Consider the following 23,881-nt stretch of genomic DNA (forward strand, 5'->3'; position numbering starts at 1 on the left):
AGGGAGTTCCCCCATCTGAGGGATCTGTGGCAGCGGACACCCTTCCGGGTATACTTCGTACTGGTCCTAAACACCCCTAAACCAGTGGTGGGGCCTTGTGTCCCTCCAGGCTCTCTGAGCCTGGTCCTGCCTTCTAGGGCCGCTTGCTTCTGCCGGGGCAGGTAAGACCTCTCTGACCCTGAGGAGGAAGAAGGTGGGTGGAGGCTTACGTTCCTTGTTGGATTTTTTTTCTTTTTTCTGTATTTTGAAAGTAAAGGTTGGTCAACTTGTTACCTTGCCAACACTCCCTACCCCCCAAAATCTCAGGCCTCTCGACTTCAGGGGCTCCCACATCAGAAGTAAGGGCCAGAGGAAAGTGGGTCCATTTATACTCCCTCCTGGGTCCCTGCTGTCTGCTCCCCCTTGGGGCTGGCCTGGGCTCTGGCCTGTCCTCTAGAGCCTTTATTTATTTTTTAAAGTTTTTTTTTTTTTTTTTTTTTTTTTTTGTTCATGAGAGACAGTGAGAGGCAGAGACAGGGAGAAGCAGGCTCCATGCAGGTTGCCCGACGTGGGACTCGATCCCCGGACTCCAGGACCACGCCCTGGGCCAAAGGCAGGCGCTAAACAGCTGAGCCACCCCGGGATCCCTCTCTTGAGCTTTTAGAATGTGATTTCTCCCTACCCCTGCCCCCGGGATCCTTCATCTCTGCCAAATGAAGCTTTCCTATTGCCTCACTAAAGGCTATGCCAATGTGGGACCATGTGGGAAGTGGTTAGGAAAGCAATTTGAGGTAGGCTGGACTTCTAGAAGGTGTGGGGGTTGGTTGTTGAGCAAGGCTCTTTTTCTCTTTGGGAGAAATGAAGGAACCCAAAATTCCTTTGGGCTTGCCAGTCTGTGATTGTGGACATCTTAGGGTTGGCTCTTCTTGAGTGAAGTCTGGAGGGGTGGGAGACAGTGGGTTGAGACAGATGTCCCTGTGTTGTCTGCTCCTTGCCCTGGGGGGACCCTGGATTGTGAGGGGGAAGCCTTCTGTTACATGGGGTGCCAGCCTGTGTGCTCCCTGGGAACTCCTGCCTGTTTCCGCCCTTGGCACACAGGCCTGACCTGGGGTGAAGCTTTCTGGGCGAGGCAGCTCTCCAGAGGCAGGAGCTGGTAGAGGAGCCACCTTGAGTGGATGCCCCTTGACCCCCCCACCCCCACCCCGGGCTCCAAGAACTTGGGCCTCCTTGTTTGTTGGAGGCTACCTGCAGCGCCCCCCCCCCCCCCCCGCCCCCCGCAACTCCCTCCCTGGTCTTAGGTCCCTGTTTTGTGCCAAGAAGCCAGGCTACTTCCTGGTTTGGGAGCTCTGCAGGTAGGGTAAGAGACAGGATTCTGACCCTGTCCTTTGACCGTTGTGCAAAATTCCTTAACTTCTAGGTTCCTGTGAGGATTAGATGAATGAGTTAAAAGGCACACAACACCTAGCACAGGTTAATTCCTTAATAAGTGGGAGCTGTTATTTGGGGGCTCTTGCCAAAGATACATGTTCCGGAGCCTCCTGGAAACTCAGCTGGTCTGGGTGAGGCCTGGGAATCCGCATGAACAGGAGCAATGCTCTCAGCTGGGTCTTATGATGGAGTGAGCTTAGAAAACACTGATCTGGATCAGGAATTGTGAAGCCTGGTTCCTGGGTCACTTCTCAACTAGGCAATCATTGCCTTCAGTGATGAGCATTAATTAGTGTCCGGGAGATAGGACAAGAAGCATTCTGAGCTGGCAGATGTGTTGTGGCTCCAGTGAGGCCACCAAGCTGCTCCTCCCACAAAGTAGTTGGACTGGAGCTCAGATAAGTCTTCCCTAGGAAGGAAAGTTCCTAAAACTTTGCTCTTACACAGTTGTGGTCAGTATGAGACAAGTTCTCAAAAGTCCCCTAAAGCAGAAAATAATTTCCCTAAACTAAACCAGCGTATAAACATCTGTGCATAGTGAAGGCTTCTGGCCTTCCCCAAAGTCTAGAATGTTTAAAATCAGGGAAACTGCAATAATGAGCCCTTGTTTATGCTAGGCATCGTGCATTTTCCTAAACCTGAGGTTTTTTTTTTTTTGTTTTTTTTAAATTTTTATTTATTTATGATAGTTACAGAGAGAAAGAGAGGCAGAGACACAGGCAGAGGGAGAAGCAGGCTGCATGCACCGGGAGCCCGATGTGGGATTCGATCCTGGGTCTCCAGGATCGTGCCCTGGGCCAAAGGCAGGCGCCAAACTGCTGCGCCACCCAGGGACCCCTAAACCTGAGTTTGATAGAGGTGATAGTGGCAGGCTGGGCCACCGGCCTCCCCTCCAACTTCAGGCTGCGTGGGGCAGGGGACTTGCATTGGCTAGGGGGTCCCTGGGCCTGGCAGTGGATTGGGCTGGAGGTGAATAACCAAATGCCAAATGCCCTGCCCTTGAGGAGCAGTCTGTAATCTGAGCTTGTCTTTAAATCTCCCTCCTTCCTCCCAGCCCCCTACTTTGAGCCTGTGCACTAGAGATACCCTGTGGCCACTAATCTCTTCAAGCCCAGGAAATAGTCCCTTTTCTTTCCACTTCTCAGTCTAGGACACTCCGGCTCAGAGTTAGCAAGTGGCCCAAGATAATGAGAGTTCAGTCCTTGCTGTGTATTAGATTTAGTGGGGAAGCTTTTAAATATAGTAATGGTCAGGATGCCCGGATGGCTCAGTCTGTGTAGCCTCAACCTTTTTTTCTATTTTTTAAAAGATATTTTATTTAGAGCAAGAGAGAGCACATGTGCAAGCGGAGGGGCAGAGGGAGAGGCAGTCCCAAGCAGACTGCACTGAGCTTTGAGCCCAATGCAGGGTACCATCTCACGACCCTGAGATCATGACCTAAGCCTAAGTCAGGAGTTGGCTACTTAACTGATTGGGCCACCCAAGCTCCCCTACGTTGAACTCTTGATCTCAGCTCAGGTCTTGATCTCAGGGTGGTGAGTTTAAGCCCTGTGTTGGGCTCCATGCTGAGCGTAGACCCTACTGGGAGGGGGTGAAAAAAGGCAATGCTTGTGCCCTATCTCAGGCCACTGATGTCAGAATCCCCAGAGATCAATGCTTTTCAAAGACCCCAGGTGATTCTCAAGTGCAGCTAGGGCTGAGAGTGGCTGCTTGAGGCCAGTGTTGCTGGTACTTTCACATGCGCCCAAATCACTAGGGCTCTAGTTAAAATGCCAGCCGATTCAGCAGCTCTTGAGTGCAGCCCAAGAAGCTCCCTCACAAAGTGAACACTGCTCACTGCAGACCAGGACACAGTAGTAAGGCTGGTCACATAGGTATCTGCTATTTGAGTCACTGCGGCAGGTCCTCAGGGTTGACTCTGAAGATCTCTGACCAAGAGTGACCAAAGAATCTCATTAAGCTTTGCTATAGTGTAAGTTTATCTGAGCCAAGACGCTGGACCAGAGTGCCTCTTAACTAGAGGAGGAACCCAGCTTCTGCCTTTAGGTTGTGTTATTCTCTGCCCTTCCACCTGTGACTTTCTTCCTTTCTTCGTGGGTGTGATGCAGTGTCTGAGGTTTTGGGCAAAAATTGACTGGCTCCTGCAAGAGCCCCATGACCCTTGAGGGCAGTGTGATCAGGCAAAGGTGGGCATATAGCCAGAGAGCAGACTAGGAAGCTGGTACTGGAGGGGAGAGATGGGTGGATTTGGAATATTGGGGCCAAACCCCAAGGGCTGAGCAGTAACTTCCAAAGATCAACATAATCCTTAACCATTGTTCTTTGAGGGCCCCGATATATTGGAAAGAAAATGTTCTAACTGTACATGTTATCTGGTAAACCACAAAGTCTAAATCTGGGACTTGTCACAAACATGTTGCCTGAGTCAAGTGGGTTCTCTGATTGCCTGGAGAGGCCTTACATTGAGGCTTCCTTCTAGAGATGACAGAAAAGAGCAGAGTCCATTCTTGGGTGAATAGCAGGTGAGCTAGGTGGGAGGCACAGCTGTAGGGCATGGTGGGTGGGTGGTAGGGGGTTAAGATGGGCCTGGGACTGAAACAAGGGCTTGGCTTTGGAATAAGGCAGAAGCCCAGCCAGATCAGCTATCAGAATAATTCTCAGCTGACTCACTGAGCTGGGCGAGGCTCTCAACCCCCCTGACTGGGCCCAGCTGGGGTGACAGATGGTAGAGAGGCCTCAGCCATAGGGAGTAGGGGATAGTCCAAAAAAGAGTCATTGGAGGCTGTTCCTGGGGCCTGCTTCCCAGCCCTGCATGGCCTTCTAGAGTTCAAATCTTCCCTGGGGGGCCTCATGGAGCCCTGTCCGAACCTCCGTTTATAGCCCTTGCCCTTCTTCTCCCCCATCTGGCTTCCTGGCTAGGCTTCCACCCTGCAGAGAACTTGGCAAAGGAGCAGCTGGAAAAGGCTTTACTTGGCCATCAGATGCCCCTTCTTTGCTATTCTTCTAGCCCCACAGCTGGGGTGATCTAAGACTTGCCATCCTTCTGACCAGTCAACAAGGAGGGGGTTAAGACCCCTCTGGTACTAGGCCACATCCCCTAGCTGATTAAAGGAGTTGGGCCTCAGGCTCTTTCTGCCTCAGCAGTGAGCCACATAGTGGTTCCGAAGAGCCGGGCTGTTCCAACTACTTTACGATGACCTCAGCCCTCATAACTCTGTTAGATGCCCTGTCCACTCCCAGTTTACAGGCCTGGGAAACAGGTACAGGGAAGGCAACCAGGTGACCCATCCAGTAAGGGATCTAGGCAGTCCCAGTTCCTGGAGGCTCTTCAGGGGCTTCAGCAGGGAGCAACTTTGGAAGACAGCTGGGCAGGACTGGAGAGTAGAGCAGAAGGAACCAGAAGGTCCAGATAAGAGTGGGGAGGAGAACCCATACTGGCAAGCCAGCCCCTGTATTTTCAAATGCTACCCCAAAACAACAGAAGAGGGAGCTCTGGTGCTAGAAAAGCCACTCCTACAAGTTAAGGGAAATTAACTCCACATAAAAGAGAGCCACAGAAAAGTATCAAGGTCAAATCCCATACAAAGTTGCAAGATAGCAGAGGAACTTTCCTTTGATGTCAAATGTGTACCAGGAAAAGAGGTCAAAACTGTAACCTTTCAAAATGAGGTAAGACGTGAAGGAAACTGTACAAGGCAGGAAATCGGAACTGTAAGCCTGGGCATTCTAGCTGAATCGGTGCCCCTAACCACTGTCCCGTGCTGCCACCAGAAAGGATTCCCATCCCAGTAGTACCATTTATTTGCTGTGTGGCCCTGAATGATTCGTAGTCCCTATTTGGGACTCAACCATTTCGAGCCACACTCTGTAATCTGGGATCAAGCAGCCATATTTGGCCACCTTAAATAAAACTTAATATTCTAAAGTTACTCTAGTGCCGCTCTAGTATTCAGTAGCTGCGTGTGACCAGTCCAAAGAGCACAGGTTTAGAAAATTCTGTTGGATGATGCTGAGAGGGTGTTAAGCAGGAGCCAGGCAGGTGACATAGTACAGTGGCCCAGGTACAAGATGACAGGGACTATAGGTGGGAAGTGTGGTAAATAGGAAAGCTTGTGTCCCATCCAAAGGGAGCTGCTGTGACTTGGCTCTACCCAATTTTGCTAGGTGGGAACATAGGGCGTGGCCCCTAATCCATCAAGAGAAGTAGCGATCAGGAGTTTGTGATTGCTAAACTAAAAATTGAGATTTTACAGATTGTATAGATCAAGTAAAACTCTTGGGCCTTGCCTTGGCTCTCTAATTTATGTGGTTTCTGCCTATTTTTCCTGTGGCAAGCCACTCCCTCCTCGCTTCCCCTTTTTTCACTCCAGTCTGAAGTTGGATGAATGGTGGGGTAGATGAGGTGTCAATCCTTTCTGGTGGTGGCTTCGAAAATGTCTGACCAAAGTCTCAGAGGACAAGGCTTTGGGTCCCCTAACAAACTTGATTCCCTTTGTGTGATGCCAAGGGCTGTGTTGTCCAAGGTCCAAGGCATGCTGGGGGCAGGGATGGAGTTTAGGGAAGAGGTGCCATCTTCCTGAACAGGCCAAGCATGGAGTGGAACCACCCAGGATTTAGAAGCAGGTAGGTTGGGGGGGGGGGGCTGGGATATGTACTCACTTATTCCCTTCCCACCCACCACCCCTACCCACAGCAGCAGGAAACCAAGAGTGGCAACTGACCAGAGACTGCTGGGGAGGAAAGGACTAGAATAGTTTGGTGTTTCTAATCCAGCTGATTGCTAGGCCCCCTGTACTCATGTTGCTGTATCTGCTCCCTACCTGTCTGTCACTCTGCTGGTCTGGCCTCAGAAGTCACCATGGCAACTGAAGAGTCCATCATACGCATCCCCCCATACCACTATATCCACGTGTTGGACCAGAACAGCAATGTGTCCCATGTGGAGGTCGGGCCAAAGACTTACATCCGGCAGGACAACGAGAGGTTGGTGTCGGGACTGGGCCATGGGGTGCCCCTTAGTCTGGCTGGCATGATTGTCCATCTCCATCCTGTTTCCAGGCAGGATTAGCCCGGGGTTGAGTGATGGGGAGCTTTCTATCCCATTCACTGTCCCCTCCAGGAGTGGGGACAGGGATCCCCTGGGGTTCTCACACTGTCTCTCACCCCCAACAGGGTCCTGTTTGCCCCCATGCGCATGGTGACTGTCCCTCCACGCCACTACTGCACAGTGGCCAACCCTGTGTCCCGGGATCCTCAGGGCTCAGTGCTGTTCGATGTTACAGGGCAAGTACGGCTACGCCATGCTGACCTAGAGATCCGGCTGACCCAGGACCCCTTCCCTCTGTACCCGGGGGAGGTGCTGGAGAAGGTACCTAGCTTGCTTCCTCCGTAACCTCCAACCTGTACTGCCCCCTTGTCCTAGGGCTCTCTACCTCCCACAGAGAATCAGACTGGAGGGGGCGGAGGCGGGGGTGGCATTTGGTGGTTCTCACCAAGGACAGAATTCTTGCTTCCTCCACTCATCTCTAACCATCCTCCCCTTCCTCCTCACATGCCCATGACAGACTTGCCTCCGTTTGAGAGCTGTCAGCCCATTCTCCCAACCTGGCCTCCCAGTCTCCAGAGCCTGCTAGAAGGTCCTGACCAGTCTGGTGTTAAATGACTTTGCCGAGAGTGAGCATTTCATTCACTCAAACAGTGTGACACTGGTGGCCAGTGACGATAATAGTGGACCCGATGTGACTATGCCACAGAACCACATCTCAGGCCTGCGCTTCTGGTTGAGCCCTTGTCTGTGTCACCCTTAGGCCCTGGGCCCACGCAAGTGGGCATCTGCCTTTATGTCCTTAACGGTCCTGCTTTCACCTCCTGGCCATTGTATCCTGGCTTACTCTGGCTTCCTCTACTCACCTGTGATCCCGGAAGCCTCACGGCACGAGCCAGGGAGCTTTGAGACCTTCTTGCCCACTTAGCGGTGGCCACTTTGGGAGAGGAGTATGTGCAGCAGAGATAGGGAGGGCTGATGGGTAATTAGAATGTTAACCCTTGAGGAATCTGAGTGAGGAGCCTCCGGGAATTCTTTGTACTATTCTAGCAACTTCTGTGTATGTCTAAAACTGTCGAAAGCTAAAAATCCTCCATGCCCAGGTTCTACCTCAGGTCTGTTCAGTTCCTCTCTGGGTGGGGAGCAGTGTGTATGGGAGTGTGGGGGAGTCATCAGGCACCAGTGCCTAAAGCTCCCTAGGAGCCCCAGCCCCCTGCCACTCATTCTTTCACACCTCACATCATCTGGGCCAGGAGGGCAGGACCTCTCCCTCCTCAGAGTTCAGTGCCATGGAGACCCTCCCTTTCTACCCACCACCCCCACTCTTGCCCCTCTCTGCCCATATGGCTTCTTTCCTGGTCTTCACTGCAGTGGTGTGTGGCTCAAGCGTCCCTCCTTCCTCCTCCCCTGTAGACTCCGGGGAGCCTCACAGATGTCCTTGTGATGACCCTGTCGATGACTTCGCCTTCTTGCCCGACTTGGATCTTTGCCTCTCCCGTTCTGCTTCAGCCCCTTCTTGGGGGCCATGTGCACTCTGGGCTTGCTTATTCTCCCACCTGCCCACCTTGGGAATTCAACCCCACCCTCTTCACCATCAGCCTCCCTTTCCTAGGCCTCCTGGGTCATCATGGCCTGTCTTTTTTTTTTTTTTTTTTTTTTCCTTTAAAGATTTTACTTATTTATTCATGAGAGAGAGAGAGAGAGGCAGAGACACAGGCAGAGGGAGAAGCAGTCTCCATGCAGGGAGCCCAATGTGGGACTCGATTCCAGGATTCCGGGATCACGCCCTGGACTGAAGGTGGCACTAAACCGCTGATCCACCTGGGCTGCCCCTTTCAGGGCTTTTCATTCTCTCTTCTGTCCCTTAGATTTGCTTCCTGATCTCTTTCCTACTCCAACTGGAGCGTGTCATTTTATTTTATTTTTTTTTTTAAGATTTTATTTGTCTGTTTATGAGAGACACAGAGACAGGCAGAGGGAGAAACAGGCTCCATGCAGGGAGTCCGATGTGGGACTCAGTCCCAGGATTCCGGAATCACGCAGAGCCGAGGGCAGATGCCCAACTGCTGAGCCACCCAGGTGTCCCAAGCTTGTCATTTTAACACTTGTGTGCAAGAACCTGTGGCAGAACCCAGTCCTGGCTTGGTGGGACCCTCCCCTGTCCTGTCCTCACACTCGGTGGGGGGGGGGGGGGGTCTCCTAGCTATGGACATGGATCCATCAAGACAATGGGCAGCAGACATGTAGTTGATGGGTTCAGCAGTTCATCCCAACCCAAGCCCCGCTCCCCCCACCTTCAGTGGTTCTCTTCCTTCCTAGCCAGCTTTCTCTCCACTTCTCTCTGCATGCCTCTAAATACTTATCACAGCACTCTCCTCCTATTTCCTATCTTCTCACTCTTGAAAAAATTCATCATGTGCTTAGAAGTCAATGCCATCTGGCAGGATCTGGTCTGTGTCCCCTTCCCTTACTTTAGATCTACTTTTTTCTCCTCTCTACCTGCTGGAGCCTCTGTCAGGTGGGCCTGGGAACCCAGCTCATCATTCTGTATCTCCCTCTCTCTTTTATTTTAATCCCAATGTAATTAACAGACAATAGTACATTATATAGTGGTTCAACAATTCCATGCCAGACTCAGTGTTCATCACAGTAAATGCACTCTTAACCCCTCACCTATTTCCCCCACCCCACTACCGTTCCCTTTCTGGTAATTATCAGTTCTCTATAGTTAAGAGTCTGTTTCTTGCTTTGTCTCCCCCCCCTTTATTAATTTATTTCTTAAATTCCACATATGAGTGAAATCCTAGGTTGTTTACCTTTCTCTGACTTATTTTGCTTAGCATTATCTTCTCTAGATCCATCCACATCATTGCAAATGGCAAGATTTCTTTCTCTCTTTTTTTTTTTTTGTAAATGGCAAGATTTCATTCTTTTTTTATGGCTGAGTAATATTCCATTGTATATATGTACCACATCTTTTTTTTTTAATATCTTCTTTATCCATTCCTTTATTGATGGACACTTGAGCTGCCTCCATAATCTGGCTAGTAAATAATTTACTAGCTAGTTTAATTTACTGGCTAGTAATATTTATGCTCCAATAAACATTGGAGTGCACATATCCTTTCAAATGAGGGTGCTCCTATTCTTTGGGTAAATACCCAGGAGTGTGATTATTGGATGGTAAGGGAGTTCTATTTTTTATTTTTTGAGGACCTTCCATACTGTTTTCCAGAGTGGCAGCACCAGTTTCTGTTTCCACCAACAGTGCACGAGAGTTCCTTTTTCTCCACATCTTCGCCAACACTTATTGTTTCCTGTGTTTTTTCTTTTAGCCATTCTGACAGATGTGAAGTGATATCTCATTGTGGTTTTGATTTGCGTTTCCCTGATGATGAGTCATGTTGAGCATCTTTTCATGTGTCTGTTGGCCATCTAGGTGTCTTTGGAGAAATGTCTTCTGCCCATTTTTAATGGAATTACTTTTTGGTGTTGAGTTGTGTATAAGTTCTTTATATATTTTGAATGTCGGATATGTTATTTGCAAATATCTTCTCCCATTCAGTAGGTTGTCTTTTAGTTTTGTTTCCTTTGCTATGCAGAAGCTTTTTATTTTGATATAGTCTCAATAGATTATTTGTGCTTTTTTTTTTGTTTTTTTCTCTTGCTTCAGAAGACCTATCTAGAAAAATGTTGCTACAGCCGATGTCAGAGACATTATTGCCTGTGCTCTCTTGTAGGGTTGTATGGTTTCAGGTCTCACATTTAGATCCTTAATCCATTTTAAATTAATTTTTGTGCCTGGTATAAGAAAGTAGTCCAGTTTCATCTTTTGCATGTAACTATCTAGTTTTCCCAATACCATTTGTTGAAGAGACTTTTTCCCATTGCATATTCTTGCCTCCTTTATTGAAGATTAATTGGCAATAAAATTGTGGCTATATTTCTGGGCTCTCTATTCTGGCCATTGATCTATGTGTTTTGTTTTTGTGCCAGTCCCATACTGTTTTGATCACTACAGCCCTTGTAGCATAATTTGAAATCTGGAATGGTGACACCTCCAGCTTTGTTTTACTTTTTCAAGACTGTTTGGGCTATTCAGGGTTCTTTGTAGTTCCATAAAATTTTTGGATTGTTCTAGTTCTGTGAAATATGCTGTTGGTATCTTGATAGGGATTGCATTAAATCTGTAGATTGCTTTGGGTAGCATAAACATTTTAACAATATTTCTTTCAATCCATGAGCGTGGAATATCTTTCCATTTGTTTGTCATCTTCAGTTTCTTTCACCAGTATTTTATAGTTTTCAGAGTATAGGTCTTTCACCTCCTTAGTTAAGTTAATATCATTCTTTCTCTCTCTCTCTCTCTCTCTCTCTCTCTTTTAAGTTTTTATTTATTCATGAGAGACACAGAGAAGCAGAGACACAGAGGGAGAAGCAGGCTCCCCTCAGAGACCATGATGCAGGATTCAATCCCTAGGCTGGGATCACGCCCCAAGCCAAAGGCATTCGCTCAACCACTGAGCCACCCAGGTATCCCCCATTCTATCTCTTAAGACCTTGCTCCCCCACTTCTTAGAGCTTCTCCTTCCTCTGTCTTTAACTTCTCCACTACTGATGCCTTTCTCTTGACCAATAAACATGCTTTGCCTCTTCCATCCTTTTCTGCCCTTAAAGGCTTACTTGTGTGAGCTTTTCATTCTAAAGAATACATTTGGTATATAAGGGATGAATCACTGAATTCTATTCCAGAAACCAATATTGCATTGTAGATTAAAAAATTTAAAAAAAATGAATTCAGAAGGCTGTAAGATTCTGACTTCCACCACCAATCTCTGGTCTCCATTCTCCAGATAGTATCTACTGTCATCCATTCAAGGTCTGTGTTTCCATATGTGTTTATGCGTTAGCAGAGTATGTGTAAAAAAATATATATGTATATATATAAAAGAAATATAAAAATATGTATTATATATTTATATATGAACTATAACCATTTGCATAAGAGCTATCAGATTGTCCCTGGGTTGGGTTTTTTTGTTTTTTGTTTTTTTTAGACTTTATTTATTTATTCATGAGAAACAGAGAGAGAGAGAGGCAGAGACACAGGCAGAGGGAGAAGCAGGCTCTGTGCAGGGAGCCTGACGCGGGACTCGATCCCGGGTCTCTAGGATCATGCCCTGGGCTGAAGGCGGCGCTAAACCGCTGAGCCACCCAGGCTGCCCTGGGTTGGGGTTTTTTAATTTTTTTTTTTTTTTTTTTAGATTTTATTTGAGAAAGAATGTACATGAGTTGGGAGGGAGGGGCAAAGGGAGAGGGAGAAGCAGGCTCCCTACTGAGCAGGGAGGGAGCCTGATGCTGGACTCCACATCCAAGGACCCTGAGATTATGACCTGAGCCAAAGTCAGATGCTTAACCTCCTACTGGACATCCAAACCTGCTACTTTCTATTCTGCCCTCAAATCTGTTCTCCTACATCCCCAATTTTACATGATGATACTTCTGGGTACCCAGTCACCCAAGCTGGAAGCCTGCAGTGGCAGGTGGAGACCAATTAGGAAGATCTTTCCATTGTTCAGGTGAGAGATGGTAGCTTAGGTGAGGGGAATGGCAGCAATAGATAAAGGCAGTTATAGCGTTCGCTGGAGCCAGGTAGGAGGTGATGATAGAGTAGATGTGGGAGGTGAAAAACCCACTGGCCTCCGTGCTCCTTCCAGAATGCTCACCATTTCCTCCTCCCACACCTTTGCATCAGAAACAAGCTCTTCTTTGAACTTTTGCAACCTGGTTCCCTTGACACTGTCCATGGTCTGCTTGCAGAGAAGGGGCTGTATCTGTCTTATCACCTGCTGGAACTTGCAATCCATGAAGCTGGGGCTAGCCTGCCCCCACCACAACCCGCCGGGTGCTGTGTACACTGAAGGTGCACAAGGGAGGGCTTTGCTGGCACAGTGAACCTCCAACTCTGTCTCCCTCCAACCTTGCGTGTGGGAGTGGGGAGAGTGGTGTTATATGACCACCCCCACCCCTGCTACTCTGATCGGAGTAAGGAGTGGCAGGTGGGCTTCTTAAAAGACTGTGGTTCAGGTCCTGATTCCTGTTCCTTACTAGTTGTGTGACCTTGGGCAGGTCTCTTAGCCTCTATGAGCCTCTCTTTGCTTGCTTTCCTGCTCCCTCAGATCAAAGACCAAGTGAAGTCCTACTCGTGGAAACATTTCTATGAACTCCTAAAAGGTTTGGATACTTGTTGCCAGGTTCCCCTCCCTGATGAAGGGAAATGTAATGGCTGTAGTACAGCAGCTGTCTTGTGACCATGAAACAACCTTGAAAACAAAAGCCTGTGTCCAAAGCATGCCTGTTAAGGTTGTTCACACCTCCCACTTCCTTACATTTCGTAGAGGGCCCTGGTGCACATGAGGCCTTGAGGGGTTGCCCAGTTTCCTGCCTAGACTTCTAGGTCAGAACCATTTCCAAGCACTTCCTGCAGAGGAATGTGTGTCCTTGGCTCACTGGCAGTGGAGTCCACTTGCCCTGTCAACTGTCTTAGTTCTTCAGATCAGATGGCTTTGGGACTTAACCTCTGCCTTGTACATTCCATGTGGAGGCTTATCTGGGAACATGTAAAGACTGATGCTGTGGACTCCGACCTCCAAGATATTGGGTTTGACTCTTGGGTCACAGTACTGAATGTCCCATGACTTCCCTTCTTCCCCTGTTAGGACATTACCCCACTGCAGGTGGTTCTTCCCAACACTGCCCTCCACCTTAAAGCGTTGCTGGATTTTGAGGATAAGAATGGAGAGAAGGTGGTGGCAGGAGATGAGTGGCTATTTGAAGGACCTGGTAAGTTCCTTCCATTGGCTGGAGTCAGGGTCAGAGACTCCCTGCCCTTCCCTTAAGGCTCTGGTCTTTAACCTCTGCCATCTCTTCCCTCCCCAGGCACGTATATCCCCCAGAAGGAGGTGGAGGTCCTGGAGATCATTCAGGCCACAGTCATAAGGCAGAACCAGGCCCTGCGGCTGAGGGCCCGCAAGGAGTGCTGCGACCGGGACGGCAAGGAGAGGGTGACAGGTGGGGCTGAGAAGGGGTGCTGATGGGGCTGAGCAGGCTGTACCTTGCCTGCAGGGTTGGGGACAGCCACTTGCATGCAGCCTGTGAGGAAGTGCTTCCCTGGTATCATAAGCTTTTGGAGGCTGCCCACTGCTTCGCATCCCACTCCAGCCTCATGCAGCCTCTACCTGACCCTGTTGTCATGAATGTATTGACATGGCTTTTTCCTCCTTCCACCTCCACACCCCACTCCTTTTACCATGAGCCAGGGACAGCAGTCGTAACTGTTTCTAGATCAGCAAAGTAGATGTTCGCATATAGTTAGCAATCGTACTGGACAAATGCGATATGTGTACTTAACAAATGCAGTACTCCCTCTGTGCCAGGTATGGCTTAAAATGCTTTACAGATGGGACTTACTTTGTCCTCAACCTAGAGGTGCTACAGTTCTCACTCTCCAGATGACCTAACTGAGGCACAGATGTGAGGTCACTTGCTGGGATTTATGATGAGCAAGGGCAAGGCCAGTACCCAGGCACTCTTGCTTCTCTGATAAGCCAGACAAAATCTACAACTCTCCTAGAGGCAGTTCTGCCCACTTCAGGAGAAGAGAAAAGTTGGTCTTTGGAGCTCAGAGAAGGTGTGGTAGCAGCTTGAGCACTTGGATGACTTTTCTTACTGTCCTGGTTAGGGGTTGTTTTTTTTCTCTGGCCTCAGTAAAAATTAACACATGGCCTACCGTCAGGCCCTTGAGCCTGAGCACAGTGACCTCTCCTAGCTTGCAGAGCCTTGGGGGTGCCCTGTTGTTTAGGGTGCGGGAAGGGACAGCCACTGGGGAGCAGGCTGGGTGAACTTTGACCCTCACCTCTCCACCTTTGGCCCAGGAGAAGAATGGCTGGTCCGCTCCGTGGGTGCATATCTCCCGGCAGTGTTTGAGGAAGTTCTGGATTTGGTGGAAGCTGTGATCCTCACAGAAAAGGTCTGTGCTCTGGGGGGGTTAAGGGACCCTGGATCCCTTAGGGATCACTCCTAGTGGCAGAGGACAGGACAGTAGAAGAGAGGCAATATTTGAGTCCACTCAAAGAAAAATGCAGAGGTTGGATACCTGAGGAATATCCTGGGTCCTCTGAGAGGGTTAAAGGTCCTCCTGTGTTGGTGGAGACTGGCATTCAGGCCTGAAAGCACTCAGTGGCCAGCAGAGTGGCCACCCAGATCCCCAGAGGAAACTAGAGGTCGATTTCCTTGCCATGTTGCCCTCCAGACGGCCCTGCACCTGCGGGCGAGGCAGAACTTCCGAGACTTGAGAGGAGTGACCCGCCGCACTGGGGAGGAGTGGCTGGTGACTGTGCAGGACACAGAGGCCCATGTGCCAGATGTCTACGAGGAGGTGCTGGGGATCGTGCCCATCACCACATTGGGCTCTCACAACTACTGTGTGATTCTCGACCCTGTTGGACCAGATGGCAAGAACCAGCTCGGGCAAAAGCGTGTGGTCAAGGTAAATGCCTCCAGCTCTCCTGGGAGGGTGAATGGCCCTGAGTGGCAGCAGGCCCTTAGACCACTCCCTTCCCTCCTCCCACCCCAGATACACATTCTAGAAGCATTGAGCTTATTATGGCTCCCTCTGTGCCTTTGCACACCTAGCTCTTTATTTTAAAGATTTTTTATTTATTTATGTGTGAGAGAGAGAGAGAGAGGCAGAGACACAGGCAGAGGTAGAAGCAGGCTCCATGCAAGGAGCCCAGTGCGGGACTTGATCCCGGGTCTCCAGGATCACGCCCTGGGTTGATGGCAGGCGCTAAACCGCTAAGCCACCCAGGGATCCCCTAGCTCTTGTCTTTTGAGACACTGTCCCATCAGTCTTCCTGGTGGCCCCCAACCTCAGTTCACACACAGTCTCTCCTGGGAGCACCTCCCCAGCCCCATCTGTACCTGCCGTCCTGAAAACTTTGTCATCATCCTGCATAAAACAAATCTCCTGGTTTATGCTTCTCCCCACTCCTTACCTTACCCTTCTCTCAACTATATGCTGGCCTGCCAGGGATTGGCACACTTTTCTGTGAAGGGCCAGATCGCAGATATTTTGGGCTTTGTGAGTGGTAATAGCTTCTGTTGCAACCACTCAACTGTGCCGTTGGAGCAAGAGCATAGACAGCTTGTAAATGAACGAGTGCCTCTGTGTTCCTGTAACACTTTGCTTCCAGAAACAGCCCAAATATCTATCAGTGGATGAATGGATAACAAATTGTATGGCATATCTACACAGTGGAATATCCTTCAATTATATAAAGAATGTGTACTGATGCTTGTGTACTAATGATCAGCATGTACTAACACCTACAACATGGATAAACAAATATCATGCTAAGCAAGAAGCCACACAAAAGACCATATATTGTATGATTCCATTTATACAAAATGTCCCTAATGGGTAAATCCATAGCAATAGAAAACAGATTAGTGGTTACAGCAGGTAGGGATAGATGGACATTAGCTGCTGTTGAATACACAGATTTTCAGGATGATGAAAATGCCTTGGAGTTAGATCATCATCATGAATGGACAGCTCTATGGATGTCTCAGAACAACTGAACTATATACTTGATTTCATTTACTTATTTTTAAGATTTTATTTTTAAATCCTCTCTACATCCAACATGGGGCTCGACTCACAACCCCAAGATCAAGAGGTGCACGCTCCACTTACTGAGCTGAATTGCATACTTTATTTTTATTTATTTATTTATTTTTGAATTGTATACTTTAAATGGACAAATTTTTTGGTATACAAATTATATCTCAAATATATAGTTTAAAAAAAAGGCCAGATTTGACCCAACAACAGTCTCCCAACACCCAGACTATACCATCCCAAGAAAACAAGGCATGAGAGAAATGAAGAGCAACAAGAGATTCATGCTTAGCTGTTGAGATTGTGAGGGTTCAGGTCTTGACGGTTTACAGAATTTATCAAGGGCAGGTTCGACCAGATGAAGTATGTAGGCATTTGCCGAGAGCCTCACGATCCAGATGATACTTCACAGCGGGAGTGTGGGGAGGGTGCTTCTTGGGCTCCTGTTCTCAAAACAAGCCTGTGGCCACAGGAACCAGAAGAGGGACCATCCAAGGGACAACCCTGGGTGGCGACTGCTCCTAACCCCGTGACTCCCCATTAGGGCGAGAAGTCCTTTTTCCTCCAGCCTGGAGAGAGACTGGAACGAGGCATCCAGGATGTGTATGTGCTGTCAGAGCAACAGGGGCTGCTGCTGAGGGCCTTGCAGCCCCTGGAGGAGGGAGAAGAAGGAGAGAAGGTTGCACACCAGGCCGGGGACCACTGGCTCATCCGTGGGCCCCTGGAGTACGTGCCCTCTGCCAAGGTGGAGGTGGTGGAAGAGCGTCAAGCCATCCCTCTGGACGAGAATGAGGGCATCTACGTGCAGGATGTCAAGACCGGAAGGGTAATGGTTAAGGGATGGGCCCCATCACTGCTGTGTGGCCATGGTGGTAGCTTGCTTGGGGCTGACAGGGAGAGGTGCAGGGTGGAGACGGGGGAGGGGACTTCAACAGCCTTGATGGTGGCATCTGAGCTGGCTGGCTACTAGGTATAAGGACATTCTGGGGAGTATTTGCCTTCCCTTTGTCTTAAATAGCTAACTCACTAACGTTTTCTTTTTAGAGAGGGAGTGGGGAGAGGGACAGAGGGAAATAAACAGACTCCATGCCCAGCGCAGAGCCCCCACGCAGGGCTTAATCTCATAACCCTGAGATCATGACCTGAGCTGAAATCAAGAGTCAGAGACTTAACTGACTGAGCCACCCAGGCGGCCCATTAAATAGCTAACTTTATTTTATTATTTTAAAATTTGTATTTATTTATGATAGTCACACAGAGAGAGAGAGAGAGAGAGGCAGAGACACAGGCAGAGGGAGAAGCAGGCTCCATGCATTGGGAGCCCGATGTGGGATTCGATCCCGGATCTCCAGGATCGCGCCCTGGGCCAAAGGCAGGCGCCAAACCGCTGCGCCACCCAGGGATCCCTAAATAGCTAACTTTAAATTTGAGAAACCCCCAAGGGAGAAGATGAGCCAGGTTTTAGGATGGGGCCTCTGACTGGCCCCAGCATAAAGGTCTGACTGGGGAGTGGCCTGGGAACAGCAAGAACCAACCTCTTCCCCCATGCCTTTATCCTGGTGGAATCCTTCCTCTTTGCCCCCTCATCTGAAGCCTTGACCATGGTTTGATCTAGGACAACATCTCTGACTTCTAAGACTCCACACTAGAGGGGCACCTGGATGGCTCAGTCAGTGAAGCATCTGCCTTCAGATCAGGATCCCAGGGTTCTGGGATCGAGCCCCACATTGGGCTCCCTGCTCAGCAGAGAGTCTTCTACCTCTCCCTCTTCCCCTCCCCCTCACTCATGCTTGCTTGCTCACTCTAGCTCTTTCAAAATAAAATAAAATCTTACAAAAAAAAAAAAATCCAACCTAGAAGTAGAGCTCAGAATCCTAGGAAATGTTGGTGGATATTCCCTATTTCCTAGGATTGACTGCATCTGTCCCTACGATGTTCTCCAAGCTACCCCAAGAAGGAACATTCCAGAAGAAATAATATTGAACCCTTACCACATGCCAGGTTCTCAGCACTAAATATGGGAGAGGTCATTCATTCCTCAATGTGAGGCAGCCAGTGTCAGGTCCGTTTTGCGGATGGGGGCCTAAAGCCATGCTGGAGCCAACAGGTGCTGCCTGTGGATGCAGCCCCATCCCAGGGACCGTGCCCAACCACAGCACTGTCTGACCCCCAGGCCAGCTGTTTCAGGACTGTTGGCTGGGTCCTTCTCCCTTTTACCTTCCCAACTGATGTCCCTCCTTGTCCTCTTCTCTCAAGGTACGTGCTGTGATTGGAAGCACCTACATGCTGACCCAGGATGAAGTCCTATGGGAGAAAGAGCTGCCCCCTGGGGTGGAGGAGCTGCTGAGCAAGGGGCAGGACCCTCTGGCAGACAGGGGAGAGAAGGAGATGTCCAAGACCCCTCAGCCCTCCGTTGTCCGGAACAAGACCCGTGTGGTTAGCTACCGGGTCCCTCACAACGCAGCCGTGCAGGTGTATGACTACAGAGAGAAGAGAGCTCGGTGAGGGGCTACCTAGTGGGGGGGGGATTGGGGTGGGGAGGGAACAGGTGATGGAAAGGTGACAAGGGGGGAGTGAGGTAGGGAGGTAGGGGCCACTGGGGATTGAGGGACCAGCCATAGAGGGTGGTGAGGTGGGAAGGGTTCTCTATGTATCTGATTCCTGGCTCCCTCTGCAGTGTGGTCTTTGGGCCTGAGCTGGTGTCACTGGGTCCCGAAGAGCAGTTCACCGTGTTGTCCCTCTCGGCTGGGAGGCCCAAGCGTCCCCATGCACGCCGTGCACTCTGCCTGCTGCTCGGGCCGGACTTCTTCACAGATGTCATCACCATCGAAACGGCAGACCATGCCAGGCTGCAGCTGCAGCTTGCCTACAACTGGTGAGGGGAGGGGGGGGCTGCTGCAGGCCCAACCCTAGGGGAATCATGGGGACAGACGATGCCTCCCAAGGTGCCAGGCTGAGTGGGGGCAGGATACCTGACTCTGTGTCATGACTGAGAAGGAAATCCGGTGATGCCCAAGTCGGGTGATGGGAAGATGCAGACTCCCCTGCTCCCCAGGAGCAGGATTTGGTGGACGTGGTCGGAGGAAACTCCCCAGCTAAACTTCCCATGTGTTCAGTCAGCCACATAACTGAATGGTTATAAAAATGTCAGTGGGACACACCCGGTAGGAGTGGGAGTGTGCAGGCAGGTGTCACCAGCACACGCTCTAGGGCTCCCTGTCTGGATCCCGGCCCTGCTGTGTGCTTGCTGTGGATCTGGGCGACAGACTCAATGCTTTCCTCAGTTTCCCAATCTGTAAAATGAGAATGGCAACCATCAACCTCACAGGGCTGTTGAAAGTGTGCGTTGAGGATTAGAACGGGGCCGTGTACATAGTTAGAGCTGGAATGGCAGTACCTGGAGCTGAGGGAAAGGAGTCCCAATCAGAAGCTATGCTCCACCACACCCACCTCTTGGCTGAGTGGCCAGGACCATGACGGAGGCAGATGGACGCTGACGTCTTAGGGGGCACGACAGCGTGGTACCTTAGAGCATAAATCTACTCAGCCATGCTGCCTGATTCATCTTTCCAGTTGGCTACATCTTCTGCTACTTCAGGCCTGTCCCTTAACCTCCTGGGCCTCTTACTTCTCTGCAGAAGGGGGTAACACTCATCCCCACCTCATATGGTGACCAAGAGAATTAAATGGGACATCACCTGGGCGCTAATTCTCACTCACTGTTAAGAGAGACAGACCCTGGCCAGTAATGGAGGGTTTGTGTCGCAGTCCTTTCCAAACACGAGGAAGTTGCTGTGTCCTGGAGGAAAATAGCTTCCCTGTTCTGGGCCTCTTTGCTCACAGGCATTTCGAGCTGAGTGACCGGAAGGACCCCAAGGAGGCAGCCAAGCTTTTCTCAGTGCCTGACTTCGTGGGTGACGCCTGCAAAGCCATCGCGTCCCGGGTGCGGGGTGCTGTGGCATCTGTCACCTTTGATGACTTCCATAAGAACTCCGCCCGCATCATTCGCATGGCTGTCTTTGGCTTTGAGACTCCAGAAATCAAGATACTCGACAGCAAGGCCCTGCCCCAGCCCCGGGACCGGGCCATCTTCCCCCAAAATGGACTAGTGGTCAGCAGTGTGGACGTGCAGTCAGTGGAGCCTGTGGACCAGAGGACCCGGGATGCCCTACAGCGCAGTGTCCAGCTGGCCATTGAGATCACCACCAACTCCCAGGAGGCTGCAGCCAAGTGAGTGAGGTCTTGGGTGGGGGGCCCCTGCCACCACAGTGCCCACTGTGGGCCAGAGCTTTCCAGTGTCCTTCCCTCAGCCCACTGTCAGGGGGACCCTGTGGTCATCCTGGTGTCACCCTTAGCCAGCAGAATGGATGGCCCACTCAAAGTACAACTGGGTGCTCTCTTGCTCCTGTGGCATCTTCCCTTGCTTGTGCTAGAACCCAAACTTGTTGCTGTAGCCTTCCAGGCACCCAGGGATTGATCCCCCCGCCTCCCTCCCCACCCCTTCCAGACTCTCCCCAGGCTCATGTGCTCCGATCCCACTAGCTGCTTTCTGCCCCACTGCGGCACAGCTGGGCTCATGCCATAGGACCTTCTGCACTGGCCGTTCCCTCTGCCCAGAATACTCTTCCCCCAAACGCTTCAGGCAGGCTGCTTCTCCAGCCTCAGCCCCAAGCTGCCCCCCTTGGAGAGCCTGTTTCTTCCCCAACTGAGGTGGCGCCCTCTCTGCTCAGCCACAGTGCCTCATCATCCATTTTCAGGGAACTTGTCACTGTCTAAAATCAACCCCGTTCATTTGTTCCTCCTGATTGGGAGGTCAGTTGTGTGAACATGGGGCCCCGGGTCACACTGCGTTCCCCTGCGCCTGGAATCAGGTACTGTCCTTCCATTTGCATATTGAGTGCTTTCCATGGGCCCCTGACAGATTGGTGGTCCCTGCCCTTGGATTTCCTGGTCGAGATCTGGCCTCTCACCAGCATCTTCCTGGTTCCCTCTCCTATCCAGGCACGAGGCTCAGAGACTTGAGCAAGAAGCCCGCGGCCGGCTTGAGAGGCAGAAGATCTTGGACCAATCTGAAGCTGAAAAAGCTCGCAGGGAACTCCTGGAGCTGGAGGCTCTGAGGTAGGTGGAAAACCAGAGGCAAACAAGGCCCAGCTTGGAAAAGTAGCTGGTGGATGGAACAGGGTGCGTGTGACATCTGCTGCGACATAAGTCAAGGCTGGGGGAGGGCATGGGCAGGTTTCTCCCGGGTGTCCCCTGACTCTGTTGCCCCCCCAGCACTGCTGTAGAGAGCACAGGGACTGCCAAGGCTGAGGCTGAGTCCCGTGCAGAGGCCCTGCGCATCGAGGGAGAAGGCTCCGTGCTGCAGGCCAAGCTGAAAGCAGAGGCCTTGGCCATTGAGACGGTGAGTGGGGGGCGATACCTGTGGGCGGATGTAGCCTTGGGGTCTGGAAGAGGCACCATCATGCCAATCCTTGAATATGAGCAGGATGCCAGGTATTAGAGTATAAAGCCCTGATTAATTAATTTACTTATTTATTTAGAGAGTGGGAGCCAGGGTGGAGGGGAGGGGCAGAAGCAGAAGGAGAGATAATCTTAAACAGATTCCATTCCCAGCTTCTCCCGACTCGGGGCTAGATCTCACAACCTGGAGATCATGACCTGAGCCAAAATCAAGAGTCAGACATTTAACCACTAAGCCACCCAGGCATCCCTGTAAAGCACTATTTTATAACTACTTTGTGGTTTATAAAGTCCTTTGCCCTCTATCTATTCACTTAATCTCCACGCCCCCCCACCCCAGCAGGCAAGCATTAGGACATCCATCTTGTGTATGATATGCATACAAACATTGGCCAGCTTTGTGCCAAGTGTTGGATGCATCTTATACATGTGGTCCTATTTAACTCTTGAAATCCCACTAAGGGGATAAATATTATCTCCATATCACAGATGGGGAAACCAAGGCTTAGACTAAGGACTCCCACAGGTCACTAGCTTAAAAGGTAGCCTGGCCAGGATCCACACCTGATTGACTATTAGCTTGCAATTCCATCCCTTGGGGGCTCTGTTCCCTCAGGCTTGCTGGCTAGGGTGACTTGCTGGACAGTTCCCATGGGCCACACAATGGAAAGCATGCTATGTTTTCCTCTCTTCCAGGAGGCTGAGCTCCAGCGGGTACAGAAAGTGCGAGAGCTAGAACTGGTCTACGCCCGGGCCCAGCTAGAACTGGAGGTGAGCAAGGCCCAGCAGCTGGCTGAGGTGGAGGTGAAGAAGTTCAAACAGATGACTGAGGCCCTGGGCCCCAGCACCATCAGGGACCTTGCAGTGGCTGGGCCAGAGATGCAGGTGAGTGGTGGTGGTGGGAGCAGGGGAGTATGTGTTTCAGGGCCACACTTGAAACCAAGAAGGCAGAGCTAGGGCGGTAGACATATCTGGAAAGATCTTGGGGGCAGAGGGATTGGTGGGCACCATGCTAGCTTCCCAGGGGGCCTCAGCCCCTGGTGCAGATGATGACCCGCTGGGACACCGGACTGTGGCAAGTGCTTTGAAGGAAGTCGAGCAGGGTGATGCAGGTTGGCTTAGGAAGAGTCGCTATGAGGAGGGGATACAGGATGTAGAATTGACAGGAGCTTCCTGGAGAAGGTCCAAGGGCAAAGACACAGAACAAAACTCAGTGTGTTTAGGAACAGAAAGGATGGGATGGCTGCCACCAAGGATGGAATGGTGAGCGGCTGAAGGCAATGCAGGTGTAGCCAGGTCTTCCTGGTAAAACCCTTCAGGGTCCCCTTATATCCTCACCTATTATCCCTGACTATTTTGTGAAGATGGCTTGAGTGGCAGCTTGGTGTCAGATCAATGGGGGGATAGTGGCCAAGGAAACAAGAGAAAGGGGCAAGGGCCTTGACTGTACGTTTTTGCTCCTCCAGGTAAAACTGCTTCAGAGCCTGGGCCTGAAATCAACCCTCATCACCGATGGCTCCACTCCCATCAACCTCTTCAACACAGCCTTGGGTCTGCTGGGTGTAGGGTCTGAGGCTCAGCACCCAGCCCAAAAGGCAGCTGGCATGCCTGGCCCCCGGGAGGGCTTGGTACTCCGCTCCACTTCCCCTCCTCAAGCTGTTGGAAGCAACCATGTGGTTCCTTAGATCCGTACTGCGTTGATGAATAAAACATTTCTGGGCATTTAAATGCTGGGCCTCAAGCTCATCCTGAGAGAGCTCAGTGGATACCCCTGAAATCTCCAGGTAGCTGCTAGAGACCATCCTCATCTGTTGGGTGGAGAGGAAACAGGGAGAAGACTCATCTGAAGTCACGCTGTTGGGTCTGTTGGCAGTCAGCTATCTCTGACCCCGGGGTGGGGGCGGACACTGCAGGGGAGAGAATGGCGCCTGCCTGGCCAGCCCCCCTGGGCTAGCTTCAGTACCAGCAACATCTTCTCTTCTCTCAGCTAAGTCCTCCAGGAGCAAATCTGGCCAGTTCTGGAATCTAACGCTCTGCTGCTGGAGCATCCACCCCGGCTTCCCTCCTGCAGCACTTGGGAGGCGCTCTCTGGCGCCACCTGCTGGTAGCATGGCCTGTGCACTCGTCCCACTTCAGGGGATGTCTGGATCCTGCCCAGGGGCCACAGGAACCAGTGCCTCCCTGGGTTTCTGGAAGGGCTCTTCAGGAGCAGAGAGAGGAGTTCTCTCCTTCCACCCGCCCCCCCCCCCCCACACAACCCCCCACAACCATCACAGAGCCCTTTCTTG

The 23,881-nt window shown here is 50.8% G+C and overlaps 1 protein-coding gene across 1 annotated transcript; it reads left to right on the forward strand.

Moving 5' to 3' along the window:
* Positions 1–5: 5 nt before the first annotated feature.
* Positions 6–23,331, forward strand: MVP (major vault protein). The gene is given in 15 exon segments (NM_001287146.1): positions 6–161; positions 6,258–6,390; positions 6,580–6,775; positions 13,171–13,294; positions 13,391–13,522; positions 14,386–14,480; positions 14,763–14,999; positions 16,678–16,959; positions 18,390–18,634; positions 18,811–19,008; positions 19,977–20,363; positions 21,135–21,251; positions 21,408–21,534; positions 22,290–22,478; positions 23,060–23,331. Coding segments are annotated over 14 exon segments (2,673 nt in total). The 5' UTR covers positions 6–161; positions 6,258–6,265; the 3' UTR covers positions 23,279–23,331.
* Positions 23,332–23,881: the final 550 nt, after the last annotated feature.

This window comes from Canis lupus, chromosome 6 (assembly GCF_011100685.1).
Source record: "Canis lupus familiaris isolate Mischka breed German Shepherd chromosome 6, alternate assembly UU_Cfam_GSD_1.0, whole genome shotgun sequence".
In the NCBI taxonomy this organism is placed as follows: domain Eukaryota; kingdom Metazoa; phylum Chordata; class Mammalia; order Carnivora; family Canidae; genus Canis; species Canis lupus.